This window comes from Tamandua tetradactyla, chromosome 1, assembly GCF_023851605.1.
Source record: "Tamandua tetradactyla isolate mTamTet1 chromosome 1, mTamTet1.pri, whole genome shotgun sequence".
Lineage (NCBI taxonomy): Eukaryota > Metazoa > Chordata > Mammalia > Pilosa > Myrmecophagidae > Tamandua > Tamandua tetradactyla.
In genome coordinates this window covers 206,686,102-206,700,903 of record NC_135327.1, presented here as the reverse complement: position 1 = coordinate 206,700,903, position 14,802 = coordinate 206,686,102, and the positions used below count along the sequence as shown (strand labels likewise).

Below are 14,802 nucleotides of genomic sequence, written 5' to 3'. Positions count from 1 at the left end.
TAGCAGTTTCTTAATTGGTCCCCTGGAAAAATGTATGGGGAGATCCAGCCCCAGGAAGGACAGTAACCCCTATAGTAAAATGTATCTGACTCTGTTTACATAGTTTGTTGCAGAATTTATCAATACAGATAATCATACTTTGAATAATGTTTAAATTTTAATGGGGGCATTTATTGCTACAAAAAATTCCTATGGCAACAAAATGTTTGTGAAATGTTTTTTTAAATTATTTTAAATATATCAATATATTTGTTCACATTTTGCTACAAGTGTACAGATTATTGATAACTTCTTGGGACAAAAATTAAGAATGAGTTCTGTGTGCAAATACTTTCTATCAGCTATATCAGGGAAAGTTTGCAGGTTCAGGAAGTAGGTCTAGCTGATTGTTCAATTCAACTTGACTTTATTCATTTGATAATCAAAAGCCATATCCTTTGCTCAAGATTTTAGAATTTTTGTGGCTTTGCCTTTTGGAAAACAGTAGCAGGTTAAGTGACTATCAGCCTCAGAGGTTATTTAAAAAGATGCTTATACACATCAAAATCAGTAGGACTCGAATCTGGAAAACTACCAGGCTTAATCTAAGTGCCTCTGTATTAGAACTCCACTTTTCTGCTCTTTCATTCAAAACAATTCCAAGCTGGAGAACAATGCTTTGGATGTATGGGTGTGGATGGCTACTATAAGATGGATCTGTGCCCCACTGAACTAAATAGAAGGGAAGGAAAGGGAATGCTTCTCCACAGTTGCCCAGTTTCACAGATGATGCCTTAAAAATGGCTGTTCAAATACAAACAAAGTCAAATACAAAGTAACCAAGGAAATTGCTCCTGGATGGTCCTGCTTTAAACATATGTGTGTGCACACACATGCCTGTACTCAAGCACATGTGTTTGAGTGTAGAATTTTCTGCTGTGATGTCTTGTTCTGTATCCTCCATGGCTTCTGGCTAAACGCTGAGTTCTGGGGAGACAACCGTTTGTTGACGGTTTGGTCAGTTGGTTGGTAGCTGATTGATTATAATTCTATGTCTCACGAATCCTCTGTGACTTTGGAATGAGATTGGGATGTATTGCCCACCTGGAGAGAAGTCATAAGGCAGCATTTATGGAGGGAGGTTCATGGCTGAAAGGATTGCCCCACTTTCTGTGACACTCAATTTGACTTACTACATTTTCTTCCTAGAACTACAAATTCCGAATCTATACCGATAAGCTAAACATTTTATATCTACCATATTCCAGAAAGTCATGAAAGTCTTTTTCTATAATACCCGGGTTATCTTTCTGGAGTGAGAGCTTCAACCAGTTTCATCATTTCTATTATGCAAAATGTATTACAATCGCACTTGGCTCAAATCTTGTGGATCCACTCAATTGCTACCTATTGTTTCTCAGTCTTTAAGGTTAATTCTATGATCGAAATAACTGAGCAAGACCAAAGGCAATCTGATATCTCAGCAAGTGATTTGGATTGGCTGCATTGCTAAAGTGATGTCATCTTGTAATGATGACATCTTAAGATGGACAGTGTAGACAGATAATAGCAATTGGAAATATGGACATTATTTTATTTTCATAATGCAAAAATGCCAGTGTTAATCCTTGGTAGCCATCCAGGCCTTGTTATACAATAACTCACTGTCAACATCCAAATATCCCTGTAATTTGACAAATGATTAGAAATACCAAAGGCATAAAGGATGAGAAGACAAAAGGGGGAAAGAGCATTAAATTGTTTGTTTAGTGAAAGCATAATTTATTCACAAGACAGCACAGTTTTAGCTGTCTAGACTATTTCATGTATTAATCTACTCGTTCAATATTCCAAAAAGTATTTCAAGAGGTTTAGAAAGGTTTTTGAAATGATAAAATAGTACAACTTGAAGGTGGAAAGAAACAATGAGTACATGGATGGATATAGAATGTAACCAGATCTAAGGCTAAAAGTGAACATCAAAATGATTGAGTCTATTGAATCTATCATTTACTGCATGCTTTGGAGTGCACATACTGGAAGGGGAAAATATTCTTTATCTTTTTGCTGCAATGTGAAGAGAGTATTATGAGCTACAAAACCTGACATCAAACAACAGATAATCTAGGTTGATGCATTCCAGCACCGTACACTAGGGCTAAACCTCAGGAGGACTTAGGTTTTCAAGGTCCTTCTCAATCCTGGGTACTACCCAAACATCTTGCCTTTCAACACCAGGATGCATGCATGGCCAGCAATGCCTTTCTACAGCCAAATGGTAGAAAGCTTATTTCATCCATCTACTTGGGTAGGCAGACTTGTACAGAAATGGCACAAAGGAGTGAACCACCACAAGGGGAGGGAAATCAGGCCAAAAAAGCCAAGATGTGAGATGGAAATGGAAGTGATTAACCTCAAGATTCTGCTGGGCCACTGGAGCTACCTTACAGAGAAGTAAGGTAAGAGAAGTGCTTCTAAAACCTATACCAGACACCTTTAGAAACCTCAGAACGCACACATACTCTCCCATTTCCTCAGGAATTTAGAAACAGAATGTCGGGGGTGAGACTAATTATATATTCCATATGATGCTGAAGTTAATTCTGCAACATCCTAAAGGGTCCTCCTACCTATCTGCTGGAACCCTAATCCCTATTCTGTCACCAGATACCAGTGACACAGTCCCACCTTCCCTAAAGAACCACAGTTAGGACACTGCATATAGTGTACCTTAAAGTCAAGGAAGGGGGTTATTATCTTATTCTTGTGAAAATTAATATCTGAAACATATCAGAGGCAGCTGAAGAGCATGATTCCCCTCTCAGTTTTAAAAGGAAAAGATATACCTGATGATTTTAACTGCTGCCATTTCTTTTTTCTGCAAAAGCTCCAGTCACAATGACATGATGTGGCCACAGGTAAGTTTGACTTGGTTACCATGCTTGGATCCTGTGAGGATCTCTTGGGCAAAGTAATTGCAGCATTCCTCATGTCCCAGTACCAATTAATAAAGTATCCTTTAGCTTCCACTCTCTGAGGAACCTCTCTTCTGTAGACCAAATATTCAATAATTCATAGGCTTTTTAACTTCTTTTTCTCAACTTCATTTTACCTTTCACCATAAATATAAGAGATAAGTGGAGGAGAGCTCACTGGGGAACTGTACTCAAATGAATTGTAAACTCAGCTAAAAAGAACCTTGGAAATTATATGTGGGTTCAATTTAAATGGTATCTGAATTATCCCTTTTATCTTGGCACAAGTTTTCATCCACTTGATAGTACGTTCCATTAGTGGAGGGAATGTATCATCTTGAGGTCTACCCAGCTCCATGTTTTAGTCATTATTAAGTCTCATCCTGACAGGAGATTGTAGTATTAATTATGATGAGTAGAGACCAGATGCTTGTGTGTTTTTTTTTAACAAATAAGTGTTTTTTTATGTTTCATTGCTTTTTTACTAGAGAAACTGAATATTTACAGAAAGATGTTTCAATATACCCACAACCACTTTAAATGTTTTGCATTAGTGTGGTGCCTTTGCTACAAGTGATGAGAATATTATTATAATGTTCACAGTTTACATTAGGGTTCACTGTGTTGCACAGTCTTATGGTGTATTATTAAATTTTTGTTCTAGTAACATACATATTTCTCTCTGTAATCCAATTTGTATTCAATAAGTAAAAACCCTTTGCTGAAGTCAGAAATTTCCAGAAAGCTGATTGCAGATCAACTGGGCCTTGTTCAGACCTGAAATTATTTCTAAGGGCTCTTAGAAATGAATTCTTACAGTCTTCCTCCAAATTTCTTCTGAGAGGTATGCTTGACTTTCCCTACTAGAGGAATTAGAAAAGTTTCAGAGCATTTTCCAAAGCCATAAATCAACTACAGAAAGGAAAATGAGGTTGATACTAAGGCAGTACTAGTTGCAAGGAAATGACTGAGGCAAGCAAACAGATACTAATGCTCAGAGATCTTTCCCACAAACACAGAAATACCCTCTTCTCAAACCCCAGGTCTAGTGTTGGTTCTGTCAGAAACAGAAATCACTTAATTTTTGTGTCTATAAATGACAAACTAGATCTCATTTTCCCCTCCATGTGCTATTACTTATTGAAACTGGAATATGATTTTCAGGTTGATGACTAATTTACTTAAACACATTTTCCCTGCAAACATATTTTCCCTGCCCTCCAGAAGCTTACAGTCTGGTGCTAACCCTACTTCTTATGACTTATTTACAACTAGGCACTGGAAACACCCCTGGGGAGTTTGGAACTGTCAGAGAGGAAGCGACTTTTTTTGTTTCCCAGTGTAAAGCCTGAGAACAATTGAAGGTATGCTTTTGGGTCGTTTGGGATTTGTTATGCATAAAAGTGAATGTGTGACCACCCCGTGGGGTCTTGCCAAGTAAAGAAGGCAAAAGCAACGGCACACAGGTTCTCTGTTTCTCTTCCCCCCACCCCACCCCGCCCAATGTCCTTTTTAATTCAGGAATAAGGGTGCTAGATATCTTAAACAGAATAACCCATTACTTTAATTTTTCCCAAAAGTTCAAATAAAATGCTTCTGCTAGGCCTTCTTCAAGCCTCACACACCCTTTTTTTCTTTCCCTTCCCTGGTCCCTTCTTCTGAGCTTCTCTTCAGCATCCCTTTTCCACGCTTAGGCTTGACTTCTGGGCCGCTGAGGAGAGTCGCCGTCAGTAGCCTTCCGCTGCCCCGAGGCCCAGGAAGTGAGGAACCCGCGGCGTGCTGCGCCTGGCCCTGGGCCGGGGCAACCGGAAGTATCGGGCGCTTTCCCGAAGCCGAAAGGAAAAGGCCCATGGACGGTGGCCGAGAGGGAGGCCTGGGGACGCCCCGCGAGGGAGGCCTGGGGACGCCCCGCGAGGGAGGCCTGGGGACGCCCCGCGAGGGAGGCCTGGGGACGCCCCGCGAGGGAGGCCTGGGGACGCCCCGCGAGGAGCTGTGGCGCCCTCGAGGGTCGGCCGGGTGTGTTCAGGCTAGCGCGGAAGGAGGAGGAGGCCAGGAAGACCTCTGTGAGTACCTCCAGGCTTGAGCCTGGCCAGGGAACCGCCGCTGGGCCTCCAGGGAAGACAAGGGAACTTCTGCTTTGGGTTTTTGGCCCAAGGGCCGCCACGTCCCTGCGAGAGGGTCTGGAGGCTACTGTGGGCCTTGCAGCGACCCGGCCTTCTAGCGCCTTCAAGGTCTTCGGCCCCAACATCGGGGCGGCGAGGGCCGGGGCCAGGGTGCTGTGTTCAAGCGACAGTGGTTTGCTCTTTTGCCTGAAGTGCTTCAGGCTTACTTGATTTTCCTGTTGGCTCAGTGGGAGAGACGGAGAACTCCTTGAACCACCTTATCCAGAGCGAGAAGCTTGCCAGGCAGAGAGAGAGGAGCAGGAGGGAAAGAGACTGAGGAGCCAGCCATAGGGCGGTGCTAGCAGGCCGCGGAGACCAGTAGAGGCCCCAGCAACCCGCCACGCGGGAGGCCGCGGGAGGTGGACTTTCTCCCTTAGTAGACACACAGCAACCCTGACCGCTAACGCGGGACGTGGTGCTGGTTCCACCCTCCTGTGCAAGTCTCCGGACAGTGCACTATGGCTAGTTTGTGACTGAAAGGTTTGTCCCAGGCCCTTGTAAAGTTTATTTGTAAGAGCTCCAATTCTTCGGCCTGATGATCGATGGCGGCAAGAAATTAAACATGAAATACAAAATGGTTGCTGGAGGCAGACCCAAAAATGTGTGTTCCTTGGACCCCTCTTGTCTTCACCCTGCTATTAGCAGTTATTCAGTGGCTAGGATTTTTTTTTTTAAGAATTTTTAAAAGGTTAAATAAATTCAGAGCTTAACCTTTTATGATCGTAAGCTATTGTCCTCTTTAAGATGAGATAAAAGAGAGTGGGTTGGCACTCTTTTTGACTTATTCTACCTTTTGGTTATTTACTTAATAAAACCTTAAGGGAATTTAAAGACACACATATGTATACGTATATATATGTGTGTTCATATGTGTATAAATTCAGATATAAAAAATATAAGAAGTGAATTAGGCTTTTCTAAAATGTCAGTGTAGCATTATATGCTTATATTTGCATGTCTTTGGAAAGATATATAAGAAACTGGGGGCCCTGATTGCCTCTAAGCTGTAGAATTAAATGGCTGGTATAATATTCACTGGATTACCTTTTTGACCCTTCGAATTTTATGCTGATTTCAAAACTAATAGAAAAAATATATATATTTTAAATATCCAGTATTGTAGAAGGCTTGTAGTTCAGTCTCTTTCCAGTGGTTTCTCCTGTTAGATTGTATGTTTCTCCTCTTGTCCTGAACACACTATCTCTCAGGTAGTTTCTCTTCACTCTTTCACCAACAAACTTAAGAGGAGCCTCAATAATCTTCTTGCCCTTATCCTCTAGTATCTTAAAACATCTCATCATGTCTGCTGTAGATACTCCACCAATTATACCCTGTTGCTCTCATGGCCTTGCACTCATTCCTTCTCTCTCAGCATCCTTAGCCTATAAAAATAGTTTGTCTCTTTACTTAAAATAAATTACACTCCCTTAACCTGTAGCCCTACAGACCTCTCTAGCTAATACCTATGCTTTCCTTTTATAATTTTCCCTTGATTTTAAAAGTAATAATATTGGTCATAGAAATATGAATTAGAAAAGTATATCATCCAAAGTCAATATTGTTCTTGTCTGGTAATGCCTGTCTTCTTTCTTCTCCAGCTAACTCCTGCTCATCCTTTAAAATTGAGTTTACATATACATTTTTAAAGCTTTCCTTAATTCTTTCCCCTCCTAAGATTTTGTTTTCTATGTATTCTGTTGTTCTTTTTCCTTATAGCACCTAACCCTAGTTGTAATTAGAAATTTGTATTTATTTGGTAGACTCCCTCACTAAAATGAAAGATTTATGGGGCTGAAGTCTGTTCTGTTCATTATTACATTCTCAGCATGCAGCACAGAGCTTGGCACATAGTAGGAGCTCAAATATTTGTTAAATCAGTGAATGAATAAATGAATGATGCTTTCCATTGTGTCCTCTAATTTCATTAGAATTCTACACCTTCAGTAATATTCTGCCCTGTTCCTCGAGAGTACGGACTTTTTATCACTGCAAGCCTGCTTTAAGACACCAACAGCATTGAAGGAACTGTAGAAGAGGGAACGTGATGTCATTAACCTGGTAGATGACTTTAAGCATAATCACCCACCCTCTGAATTTGTTTTCTCTCCAGTATGAGGTTAAGGAGTTGGACTAGATAATGGTTTTCAAATTGTCCTTTTGATCCACAGGGATTCTTAGGATCCCTCTTCAGGGCTATTTGAAATGTCAAGTTGAAATTTGTGGACGGGATGATTTCTAATTCTCAAATCTGAAATAGATCAAGATTCTATCCTCAGGGAGTTCACATTCAAATTCTGGAAAAAACTGATTAATTTTTTCTCATTCAGCTGCTTTGTACCAAGTAGGTCCTCTACTACAAGTTTGTTGAAGAAATGTTGACTACATGGAAGGCAGTGATAGGGACATGTATTTGGCTAAGAAGCACTTATTTAGCTCTTGTTCTTAAGGTTACTCTAATACAGGTAGCTCTTAGCCATGTGGCTATTGAGCACTTGAAACTGGCTAGTCCTAATTGATATGTGCGCTAAATATAAAATGCATACCACATTTTGAAGACTTAGTACAAAAGAAAATGTAAACTGTATCAGTGATAATTTTATATACAGTTTGAAATGGTAATATTTGGGGTATAGTAGGTTAAGTAAAACATTAAAATTAATTTCACCTGTTCCTTATTACTTTAATGTGGCTATTAGAAAATTTAAATTGCTTACCTGCCATATATATATATACACACACACACACATTATATATAATTACACATTGCATATATATATATATATACACACATTACATATATATCTTTTTTTTACAGCACTGCTTTATGGTTTTATAATTTATAATGGCAAATTATTCTTCATTTTTGGTTAAAAGAAATGGTCTTCCACCCAAGTCTCCTATTTTAAGTGATTTTAATACTGGGAAGTGGCAAATTGCATTTCATTTATTCTCTACTTCCCTTGTTTCACTAATTCAAACTGGTCTGCCCCAGTAAAGAAATCAAATTGTTACTTCATTTTTCTTTACCACCTTCTTAGGTGTCTTTTTTGTTTGTTTCATTTGTATTAATAACTGTTTATCATGATACTTGCCTAGATAGTTTTTTTTTTATACTTGTTGGTTTAATTATATTTTAACTTAAAAAGCTATTTTAGAATTCAATTCAAAATTAGATCCAGAATTAGAGTTACCTCACAGAATGATTATTAAAACAAGGACCAGTAAGTCAGTTGCATAGAAAAATGAATCTAGCAAAACAAAGCCAAAATGAGGGTCACTGAAAACTTTAGAGTTCTGCAGTAACTACAGGACTTCTGTATTCAGACCCATGCCCTCTGATTCCAGTGGCTATATGCCTATAGAACATGAATGATGAAAACTTTTTAGAGAGTACTAAGTGAGAACCAGGGCTAACTCTTCTAATGCTAGGACTGTGGCAGTAAAACCTGGGATTGGTAAACTGAAACCTGAAAACTATTAGCCTAAGAAAAAAGTCATTCTTTGTATACCTGACACATCCTAACGGGTTTTTGAACTATGCTTTCCAGAATGCCTTCAGAGGCTTTTTGGGGAGGGGGACCCTAGGAATGGAAGGGGTAAGAAACGCATGGGCTGCTCCAGGGCCTGCATCCTGGAGCCTCTAGAATTGATATGTCCTGGGCCTAGAATTCCCATTGAAGTCACTGGGATCTAAGTATTGTCCATTAAATGCCACAGATATATTCATACTTGTGTAACTTATACTGAATTTCTCACTTTTGTAACACATGACTGCTGCAATAGTAAGCATGTCTACGTTCTAACAGATATCAGTAATCACTAACAGTTTCCTAATGTAGGTTTTTCTGGTGGGTGGCTCATATTTGCTTTGCATCTAAGTATTCATTGGCACACCAAGAAGTAAATAAAAAATAACAAGGGATCGTAAGTCTCAGCTGGTTTCCAATTAAGAATTTTCTTAGTTGTGAACAGTGCTAAGAAACCAGATAGACTTTCTTATGGATATATTTAATATCTGAATAATCAGAATATGGCAGTGCATTAGTTCTTGAACCTGATATGCAATAATCATTCTCTCCTTTTTAAAGATGATACAAAAAGCCTCTTTTTGAGAACTGGTGAAAGTAGAGTCAATTGAAAGGTAAAATGTCGCCAATGAATGACCAACAGTATATGTTCAATGTTCAGCTACAGTTGTGTTTGATTTGATATAGGGGGTTGGACTAAATTAACAATTTATTAAAGTCATTTTTTAAATACATTTATTAACCAATGTTAACACATTAAATGAATCTATATATTGCTAGTCAGAGCAGCTTACAAAATGCCAGAATGCATCATAGAACTGGACAGCCACAATGAATAATTACAATGTGCATAGTGGCTAAGCTCAACACCTTAATATAGCTTTATGATTTGCAGAAAAATTTTAATGATTCCTAAAACAATCAGTTGTAATTTTACCTAAAACTTTTACAAAACCAGGCCACAATCTCTTTTTTTAATTTTGTTTTTTTGTTTTTTTAACACACAGTTTTCACGCTGTAGTAACTTGGAAATGTGCAACCGTGTCAACAGAGACAAAAAAGCCAAAGTAACACGAATCTTACTTTCATGCAGCTATCAGTTAAATATTACATACTCTGGAATGATTTTACACCAAAAATATTTCCACAATGACTTCCTCTCATAGGGGTGGATCGAAGTTTTAAAACTTGAAAAACAATCAAAGAAGGTTAACCTTTCTTAGTCATGATGGATTCAATCAGTACCACAAAATTGTGGCAATGCTGATTACTTACACAGCAACAAGGAGGGAATAATTCCGAGTTATTGCATAATTTAGGTATGTTATCGGAAATGGGGCTACTGTGTAGTTTTTACAAAATAATGTGCACCATTTGGCAGTAGCTTGTCAATTAACTTGTGTCACCACCATCTGCAACAGCATCAGGATTGGATGGATGATTATTTCACAGAAGACTTAGTTTTATTTTTATCTTTAGAGTGACCCTGACAAACCTAGAGAAAACTTTTTAAAAGGTTTTTCTCCTGATTCTTTCACTTCCATTGTGTGTAATTGCTTTAATAAATATCAAAGATCTAAATAAATATTTACAAATTATTTCTCTAACCTCAAAAAATAACTAAAAGATAAATGGGAATTTGACTTGGTCTAAGATCAGTCAGCCTTGGGAAAAAAAATAAACTGTGAGATATTTTTAAAGAAAAGTAATTTAAGTTTTCCTGGCTGTACTTTATATATCTATATATAAAAAAAAATCATTTAACTATCGATCCATTCCTATTGGTAATGCTTCTTAATCCAGACATTCTGCAAAATACAGACTTTTTACAAATCACGGCATCTTTAATACAAGAAAATTAACATGCATTATTCTTCATTCTGTGTACAGTGATGGAGTTCATTAATAGGCAATGATCCATTACTACAAACATAACGGCTTCTGTGAAACATAAGTGCTTTCTTTCCTTTTAGTATTAACTTACAGTATACTAGGTGACACCAGATAATAGGCAGTCAGATGATATTTGGGGAGGGAAGGGAAGCATCAAAGAAATTTGTATGCCTCATCTATAATTTCACATATGGATAAAGGTAGTTTTTGGCTTTTTATTTTATTTTTGTTTAGTTACAAGCACTCATGTTAGGGACAAAGATGAAATGTGCAAACTTTAAAATTTAAATATTCATTTTCTCTAAGATCCAGCTCAGTAAAAGATTACCCCAGTTCCCTGCAATTTTAAACTACAAGATCAAAGCTAATAATTTGTTATAAAAGTTATATATTGAAAAGAAATAATGAAAAACACAATTGGGAAATATTTAAGAAAAAATATGCAGGACTAGCACCTGCTGTGTCAACCCTGTTCCCTAAATTCAATCATATACCCACTGGCATAACCAATAGATAATGCCTTTAAACAGTAAATTAAGCTGAACAAAACCAGCTCAACAAGGTTAAGAAATAAAGGTTACATCAAGGTAGTATGTTTTATTTCTGAAACAGTTCTGTAGTTCTTACATTCAGATCTATTTTAATGTTTCTTTGTTAAACTCACTTGTATTCACCTGTTGTTTTTTTAAAGATCTGTTGTTTAAAGGTTAAAATCTCTGTAAAACCTAAAAATGTTTTTAAAATTTGCTGAAAATGCAACAAATTCTCAATTAAAGTTTATTTAAAATAATTTCCTCCACTGATGTTGCTTTTACCTCCTGAAAAACTCTGGAGGAGCATTAACAAAAGATTTAAACTACTGTGCAAAATTTCTTCACGAAAAGTGTTTAAAGGCTGGTGCAAAATGGGAAGCAAATTCTAAATAATTTTGGCTTCTTGGAAACAAAAACCGCTGTGTCTGAGAATAGTAATCATCGGGGTGATTCTCCAGGAAGAATACAGCTTTCATCTTTTCCGGCGACAGGTACGTTTGTGTTCAGCATGCCAGTGCTCCTGCTGACACTTGATTGAGCAGTATGAGGTGTTCCAACAACAGTGGTACATGGCTTCTTCTTCACAATTGTAGCACTACAAACAAGAAATGTAAGGTAGTTTTATGAATTGGAATTGAATGTGTGAAAAACTGGTTAAAATTGTAAGCATTTGAAGCCATGCTTTAGATCTTATAAAAGATTGTAACATTTTGCTGCTGTTTCAACCTTAAACTAATATCTACAAGAATATAGAATGTGATGGATATGCTGAGCAGAATGAAAAGAAAAAAAATGATAGGAATTACTAAAGCTGCAGCATTTATTCTGTTTTCATCAAATTCCAGCTTACGTAGCACATCAGTTTTTTTCATCTCCACCAGGTCATTCCCATTAGCATACAAACATCGATAATTCTTTTTTCTTAAGAAGTTCTTAACCTTGCATACCTTTCCAGCTATGCTGTTTCTCTGCTCCCCTTCACAAACTCCTTCAAAGAACTGTCTTTACTTGCTATGTCCAATTCTTTACTTTCCGTTCTTTCTTAAACCTACTGCCGTCTTTCACCCCTACCACTCCACTGAATATGCTATCATTAAGGTCACTTATTATCTCCAATCCAGTGATCATTTCTCAGTCTTTATCTTATTTGGTGATATATGGGGATTTTCCTTTTTTTTCTGACTGGGGGTGGGAAAGGAGTGCAACTGGCACCCATTGGATAGAGACCTGGGAATATGTTCATCATCCCATAATGTACCTGACAGCTCTTCACACACACACACAAATTAGCCAGTCCAAATGTCAGTAGTACCAAGGTTGTGAATATACCGTGGTATAAACAAAGGGCTAGAATCCATATAATATGATCAGTTAATTGGATATGGGAAAATAAATGGTAAAATAAAGTAAAAGCTAAGATTTCAAGCTGGATTACTACCAGAATGACTGTATCAGGAATAAATGCCCATAAGTGAAAATGAGCTGGTAATGGCAAAGAAGATGATAAAACATTGAGTTTTAGATACTCAACACTTAAAAATGGATCAGTAAAGATTTCTAAGTTCCATAGATAGATAGATAAATATTTGTATAGAATTGATGGTTGTTGGTAAAAGTCCTGAGGATCTAGGGAGAATAGCCTATATTTGGTATCTAAAAATTCTACCCTATAATTTTCATCTTGATTGTGTCTTCTATCCTTTCTTATCTATTAAAATTGATCTTTTGAGATTTCTGGTGACCTTACTATGTCAGCAATTGCAAAATGTAGAACACGTGATTTAATTTTGGAAACAGTTTGGAATAAGTCAGACAGATCTAGACTTGAAATTTGTGCATATACCACTGACTAATATGACTATGGACCAAATTTGTTGAACTAATTTCAATCTTAGTTTCCTAATCTTTAAATAACATTCTCCTATAAAGTTGTTTTTGACCGAAGTTAAGTAAAAATACTTTTAAACAGCACCATTCCTCCTCCTGACTTCCAAGCATTATGTTACTTATTTGTTTGCTTGTTTCTTTATTCATGCATGCATTCTTTCATTTATCATGTATTTCTTCCTTCATATTTAAAGGATGTATTTTCCTCACTGTGTTACTCTTGATGTATCTCATTTTTAAATCCTTTCCTTTAGTGTCTGACATATCTTCATGGTTTCTGAAGCCACACTAAAGCAATACTGCACTCTCCCTTGCACTATTTCTATAAATTTTTCTACTTTCCTAGAAATAATGTGATGAGTGGGGAAAGCTTAGGATTTGCAGTCCAGTTTAGGAAGAACTCCCAGCTGTACTAACTAGAATTGTAATCAGTCTGTTTACTCTCATACACTTCAAATTTCTTATCTAAATCAGTACAGTAATACCAATTTCAGCTACTTCACAAATATTAAAATGCTATAAAGAGCAGCATTATAATTGTCTTATAGTCTCGTTCCCCATTTTCTTAATTCCTTTCTAAACATTTTGACATTTCCTCTCATAATTATAGTGTCCACTGTCTAGTCTTTTCTTGTTTCAGCATGAAGTTAAATTATTATAGACATGGTCATAGGGCATTCATTCTCCTTCTATCATTATTTTGAGAATACCATAAATCTCATCTAGTGATATTCATTTATTTATTCCTCCCAGTGTGTCTTCATACATTCTTCTAAATTGTATGCTTACTTTCCCTTTTCCTTCTTATCAGGTCTTCCTTAATACAATTTTTATGTTTACTTTCTTTATGAAAATTTTCCTTTACATGTAATTGAAGAATCTCTTTGTAATGTAAGCTGGATAAAATGAAATGTAAGCTACATAAAATGAAGTAATGTAGTAAGTGATTATAAAACATCATATACTGTTCATTAAAATTAAAAGCAAGTTCTCACTGAATCCAACAGTACATTAAAAGACAGTTACATCATCTCACACCCACCAGAATGGCCATTATCAACAAAACAGAAAATGACAAGTGCTGGAGAGGATGCGGAGAAAGAGGCACACTTATCCACTGTTGGTGGGAATGTCAAATGGTGTAACCACTGTGGAAGGCAGTTTGGCAGTTCCTCAAAAAACTGAATATAGAATTGCCATACGACCCAGCAATACCATTGCTAGGTATCTACTCAAAGGACTTAAGGGCAAAGACACAAACGGACATTTGCACACCAATGTTTATAGCAGCATTATTTACAATTGCAAAGAGATGGAAACAGCCAAAATGTCCATCAACAGATGAGTGGCTAAACAAACTGTGGTATATACATACGATGGAATATTATGCAGCTTTAAGACAGAATAAACTTATGAAGCATGTAATAACATGGATGGACCTAGAGAACATTATGCTGAGTGAGTCTAGCCAAAAACTAAAGGACAAATACTGTATGGTCCCACTGATGTGAACCAACATTCAAGAATAAACTTGGAATATGTCATTGGTAACAGAGACCAGCAGGAGTTAGAAACAGGGTAAGATAATGGGTAATTGGAGCTGAAGGGATACAGACTGTGCAACAAGACTAGATACAAAAACTCAAAAATGGACAGCACAATACTACCTAATTGTAATGTAATTATGTTAAAACAATGAATGAAGCTGCATCTGAGCTATAGTTTTTTTGTGTCTTTTGTTTTTTTTTCTTTTTCCTTTTTTTATATTTTTTATTATTATTATTTTTATTTTTTCTCTATATTAACATTCTATATCTTTTTCTGTTGTTTTGCTAGTTCTTTTCCT

At 37.0% G+C, this 14,802-nt stretch overlaps 1 protein-coding gene across 17 annotated transcripts in view; it reads right to left on the bottom strand.

Annotated features, from left to right (window-relative positions):
* Positions 1–9,361: 9,361 nt before the first annotated feature.
* The window catches only part of ZMYND11 (zinc finger MYND-type containing 11), a 153,871-nt gene continuing 148,430 nt past the window's right edge, over positions 9,362–14,802 (bottom strand). For all 17 annotated transcript variants that reach the window (XM_077151670.1, XM_077151676.1, XM_077151672.1 and 14 more), the window contains one exon: positions 9,362–11,664. In XM_077151670.1, coding sequence (XP_077007785.1) covers positions 11,542–11,664 — 123 coding nt within the window. In that variant the 3' untranslated portion in view covers positions 9,362–11,541. The remainder of the gene's footprint in view (positions 11,665–14,802) is intronic.